Consider the following 5,501-nt stretch of genomic DNA (forward strand, 5'->3'; position numbering starts at 1 on the left):
GTGCACAATTTGGGGTTTTCTTTTCCATACAGAGTTGTTATAAATGTGTTTTCTTATCTCAAAAAGTAAAAAATAAAGTAAGCTAGAGAAAAGAAGGGGTTTTTAAGAAAATCATAAGGGAGAGAAAACACATTTATAGTACTGTCCTATTTATTTATTATTTATTTATTTTTATTTATTATTTCTTTTATTATTATTATTTATTTTAAAAATCCACATATGGGGTGCCTGGGTGGCTGTCAGTTTGGTGTCTGCCTTTGGCTCAAGTCGAGATCTTGGGGCCCAGGAGGGATCCCCACAAGGCTCCCTGCTCAGCAGGAAGTCTGTTTCTCCCTCTCCCCCTCCCCTTCTTCTCCCTCATCCCTCACTCATGCTCCTTTCTCTCTTCTCTCAAATGAAAAATAAGGGGTGCCTGGGTGGCTCAGTGGGCTAAAGCCTCTGCCGTTGGCTCAGGTCATGATCCTGGGGTCCTGGGATTGAGCCCCGCATCAGGCTCTCTGCTCAGCAGGTAGCCTGCTTCCTCCTCTCTCTCTGCCTACTTATGATCTCTATCTATCAAATAAACAAATAAAATCTTTTTTAAAAATGAATAAATAAAATCTTTTTAAAAAATCTACATATCAGTAGACCCACACAGTTCAAATCAGAGTCATTCAGGGTCAACTATATTTGCTCATTCCCTCCTAGACTCTAAGTTCCACAGGGACAGAGACCATGGATATTCACAGTGGCTGCTCTTGACCAAAGACTCGCAAAGAAGACTGGAAGAAGAGGTCATATAAAAACCCATATCCCAATTTCTCCTAAAATAGCAGTAAATAAGGCTTCCCTAGTTAGGAGCACCAGCCGGTGATACAGTGATTTATGATAAGAAATATACATTTGATCTTCTTCCAGTTCCTGGCACAGAGCTCCTGAAACTTTTGGAGCTCCTTCCCTCCCTTCCTTCCTCTGTCCCCCGCCCTTCCCTTTTCTTTCATTCTCTCTCCCTTTCTTCCTTTCTTTCTTTCTCTCTCTCTCTCTCTCTCTGAAATAGAAATATATTGAATGCACCACAAGGGAGCAGAGGGCACGACAGCAAAGGAGACACGGTCTGCCTGGAGTTTCTTAGGAGATGACAGCTCTAGAGGTGTCTTTTGTTATTCATAATAAACCCCAGACAACCACACCTGTAACTGCAGGGTGTGGGTAGGCACATTACTGGTGGGGAACCCCGTTGCTTCTTTTCCTGCCCTGGGAGAGGATTTCTTTCCCTCTGGCAGGGAGCTCTCTTGGTCCCCACTGTCAGTATGACCCAGAAGACCTTCACCATGGACACCAGGAGGAGCCAGCTAGCAGACTGCCAGTCCCATGGGGAACTAAGTCAGAGTCAGGAGTTTTTCTGCCCTCTGCCCTGAAAATTATTCCAGGTGTGGAACACCTTGCAACCCCCTCTACAATTCAGCACGTGTTCTCATCTCAGGGGCTGGTCCTACTTATGCCTTTTGAGGAGAAACAACAGCTCAGGTGACCCACCCCCTGGAGTAACCCTTTTTCTTTTTTTTTTTCTTTTCTTTCTTTTACCTCCACCAGAAGAGAGACCTTGCCTTAGAGCCCCCTGAGAGGGTGCCTGGTTCGCTCAGTAGGTTAAGTGTCTGCCTTGGGCTCAGGTCATGATCTTACATCGGGCTCCAAGCTCAGTGGGGAGTCTGCTTCTCCCTCACAAGCCCCCTGCTTGTGCACTCTCTCTCTCAAATAAATAAATAAATAAAATCTTAAAAAAAAACAAAAAAAAGAGTCCCATGAGAACTGAGGACCCACTTCACTTCCTTGGCTTCCCTCTGTGGCTATGTCTTGCTGAGAAAGTTCTAGAATGAGACGAGGAGAGAAGGGATGGTAAAGCGTGATGGTTGATTTCATGTGTCAGTTGGACTCATCCAAAGGATGCCCAGATTCAACATTATTTCTAGGTGTGTCTGTGAAGGCATCTCTAAATGAGATTAACGTTTGAACCAGTGTATTCACTGAAGCAGGAGACCCTCCCCAATGTGGGTGGGCATCTTCCAGTTCATCAAGGGCCTGACTAGAACAGAAAGGAGAAGGAAGGAGGAATTGGTCCCTTTCTGCTTCCCGTCTCCCACTGAGCTGGGACATTGGTGTTCCTCTGCCCTTGGACTAGGCTTTCCACCACCGGCTCCCCTGATTCTCAGGCCTCTAGACTCAGACTGAGTGACACCACTGACTTTCCCGGGTCTGCAAGATGGTGGGTCATGGATCGCTGGGTCCACTGTCTTGCAGACGTCTGGCAGATCACGGGACTTCCCAATCTCCATACTTGAGTGAGGCAAGTTCTCATAATAGATCTCTTCTTACATATATCTCCTATTGGTTCTATTTCTCTGGAGAGCTTCTGATTAACATAGGGACATTAGTCTTCATCTGAGGGCTTAGTGGGGAGGGTTTTATGGGCAGCACAAAGCAGAGAGTAGGCGTCAGGCCTTCTGGAAGTGCTCGATGATGGGGGTCAAATGCAGGTGGGGCAGGGATGGGACACACAGAACCTCTACAGGAGCAGGGACTGGCCAAGGAGGGGGCTGAGGACCAGGGGGACACTGATATACTTGCTCCCCAGGGAGACTATTGTGAAGAGGAGAGAGGTCAGAAAGGCTCGGGCCAGGCCGCTGGAGGACCCGATGGGGGGAAAAGGCTGCTCTACCTCTGCCCCCACCTGCCCTGGGCCCCACCTGGGCACTCCCATCCCCAACAGCAAGTCCCCTCTGGTGCTTCTTTCTCAGAAGCTGTGAGCCACAGCTACTTCGTTCTAGGAGGAAAGGGGACTGGGTTTGGCGGAAGGGAGCAGCAGGAATGTGGAAGGGGACAGAGTACCACACTCACCCCAGGGCCACAGCATTTTCTGCTGTACAAAGCAGGTGTTTTCACCACCCTAAGGTTGTGTTCTCTCTACTGTTTCACCAGGCATGTAAATTCAGACAAGAATCATATTATTGGGGGGTTCAGCTCCCTCAGGAGGACGTTGAGGTTACCCTACCTCAGACACCCAACCTTGCAGGCTGGCCTCCTGGGCACTGGCCCGTGAGGTTCCAGCAGGTGCTTCCTCCCCGGACGCTTCCATGGGGCCAAGGCAAGAGCCACAGAGGCGGCTGTGGACCCTCCCCAACCGACACTGCAAATTCTAGAAATTTCGGGATGGTGGCGGCCAGGAAGCAGGTCTGCAATGGCTCCACCCCTGGGAGGGCACAGGAGGGTGCTGGCCCAGCCCTGAGAGGGCCCCAGGAACCGTGGCAGCACAAAGGAGACAGAGCCCAGCACGTCTACACCATGTCCTGGACTCCTGCCCTGCTGGTACTCCTCGCTCACTGCATAGGTGAGAACACCCCAGATCTTGCCACCCCCAACCCCATCCCCTGCCCTCGCCTGCCCCAAATACTCATGCCTTCTGTGTCCCCAGGCTGTGGCTCCCAGCCAGTGCTGAGCCAGCCGCCATCTGTGTCCTCCTCCCTCGGAACCACAATCCACCTGCCTTGCACCTTGAACGGAGACCATGACGTCAACGTTTACAGCATCTACTGGTACCAGCAGAGGCCCGGTCACCCTCCCAGATTCGTGCTGAGATATTTCTCCCACTCAGACAATGACCAGGGCCCCAAGATCCCCCCTCGCTTCTCCGGATCCAAAGATGTGGCCAAGAACACGGGGTATTTGAACATCGCAGAGCTGCAGCCTGAGGACGAGGCGATGTATTACTGTGCGGTGGGGGCCCAGGGCATGGAAAAGGTGAGGGTGATGAGGAGGGAAGAAAAGGAGCCTGCTGCTCCAGGGTCCCAGGCACCCCAAGACTCACATACCGTGATCTAAAGACAGACGGGCACACATCCTTAGGGAGAGGCGCGTGTGGGCAAGGAGGGCCGCGGCCATGAGCTTCACAGGGCTGAGGAGAAGAGTCCTGGCTCAGCTTTTTCTTGTTTGGCAGCTTTGCTGAAACCCTGCAAATTCTTATTGTCCCCCTCCCCTCTGCCCCCAGAAGGCCAGATTGGGGGAATTAAACTCACTTGTGTCTTGCACAGTTTTTCCACTGAGTTTGGTGCACCTGGTGTGATGAACTGTCCTGGGGAGGCCCCAGATGTTCGGTGAAAGGTCAGAAGGAATGGGACGCACCCAAGAACCAACCTAGGGTGAAGGTCCCAGGAGACTGGTGGCTCACAGTCTACGTGACCCCAGTCTCTGCATTGGGAGGTCCTGGGGGGGCAGGGGCTGCACCTGGGGAACATGCCTGTTGAGGACGGGATGCTGGATCGTGCAGGGGTTACAGGATGAGCAAGCCTCTGGGGGGTCATGGGCGCCAAGGGACAGGTCGGGAGCAGGTGCTCCAGCCCGGTTCCTCTGACGTTTGAACACGGTTCTCTGTGGTGAGGCTGTCCTGTTGAGCAGTATCTCTGACCCCTAACCCAACAGATGCCCAGACCTGCGCCTTCCCACCCCTAATTACAACAACCATAATGTCCCCAGACATTGCCAAAAGTCCCCAAGGTGGCAAAATTACCTTGATTAAACACCACTGATGCAGGTGAGAGAAACGCATGGATTCTTTTGCGCAAGAGAGTGGCAGTGGCTGGCAATTATTTTCTATATAAGACCGTATAGTAAATAATTCAGGCTTTCCAAATTACTGTGACAGCGGTCACAGATAACAAACACATAAATGGATAGGTATGGCTGTGTCCCTATTTAACTTTATTTACAGAAACATAGGGCCGCGCCAGATAGTACCAGACCTTGCTGACCCCTGCTCTGGAGGAGCTCTGCTGCTGCTGGGTCTCAGTCAAGACACATTTGGTGGGGCAGTCAAGGTCAACCGCAAGTCCTCCTGCCTGGTAACTCCATGGAAACCTCTAGAACTGGGGAAAAACCTGGAGGCAGGGGGAGTGGCCTCACCAACAGGTTTACTGGGTGAAGAGGAAACAGTGGGTGCCTACAGGCCTGACCTATTGTGCAGCAACCTGAGTCCCTGGGTGGTGGGTCAGGATGTACGCTGCAGGAAGGGACCCCCTATATAGGTACTTAGGGGGGACATGCCTCCTACTAAGAGAGGTGCCAGGCAGACTATCCGTCCTATGATCCAAAATATGGGTGAGAACGTCCATTTCCCAAGGGGTCCCCAGAGAGGTGGGCACATGTCAGTACTGGCCCTTCCACCAGTGTAAAACAATGGCCTCAGCTCATGCCATGTCCTAGGTACCCTCTGAGTTTCTACTTCCTCAAATGCACTGTGTTCTTCTTATTATTGTATTATTTCCTTATCAGTCACCAGGCCTGGCCTTCCTCTTTGTCAAGTCCTTTCCTTTAGCCTGAGTCATTTCTCACCTCGACCATTATCTGGCTTCCTGCCTGTCCCCACTGCTCAGCCTGTACCCTCTGTTCCTCCTCATTACTCCCAGATCCAGCTTTGCCTGCACTCCTCCTCTCTAACTAACCTTTGCTTGTCTCCTACCTCAAAGTCACCT

General features: G+C 51.3%; 1 protein-coding gene across 1 annotated transcript; it reads left to right on the forward strand.

Moving 5' to 3' along the window:
• The first annotated feature begins 3,128 nt into the window (after positions 1–3,128).
• On the forward strand, positions 3,129–4,061 carry LOC116571624 (immunoglobulin iota chain-like). Its single transcript, XM_032309695.1, has 2 exons — positions 3,129–3,364; positions 3,449–4,061. Exons 1-2 carry the CDS (start codon positions 3,187–3,189, stop codon positions 3,853–3,855), a joined length of 585 nt encoding a protein of 194 aa, XP_032165586.1. The 5' UTR covers positions 3,129–3,186; the 3' UTR covers positions 3,856–4,061.
• The last annotated feature ends 1,440 nt before the right edge of the window (positions 4,062–5,501 follow it).

Source organism: Mustela erminea, chromosome 13 (genome assembly GCF_009829155.1).
Source record: "Mustela erminea isolate mMusErm1 chromosome 13, mMusErm1.Pri, whole genome shotgun sequence".
NCBI classification, from domain to species: Eukaryota; Metazoa; Chordata; class Mammalia; order Carnivora; family Mustelidae; genus Mustela; species Mustela erminea.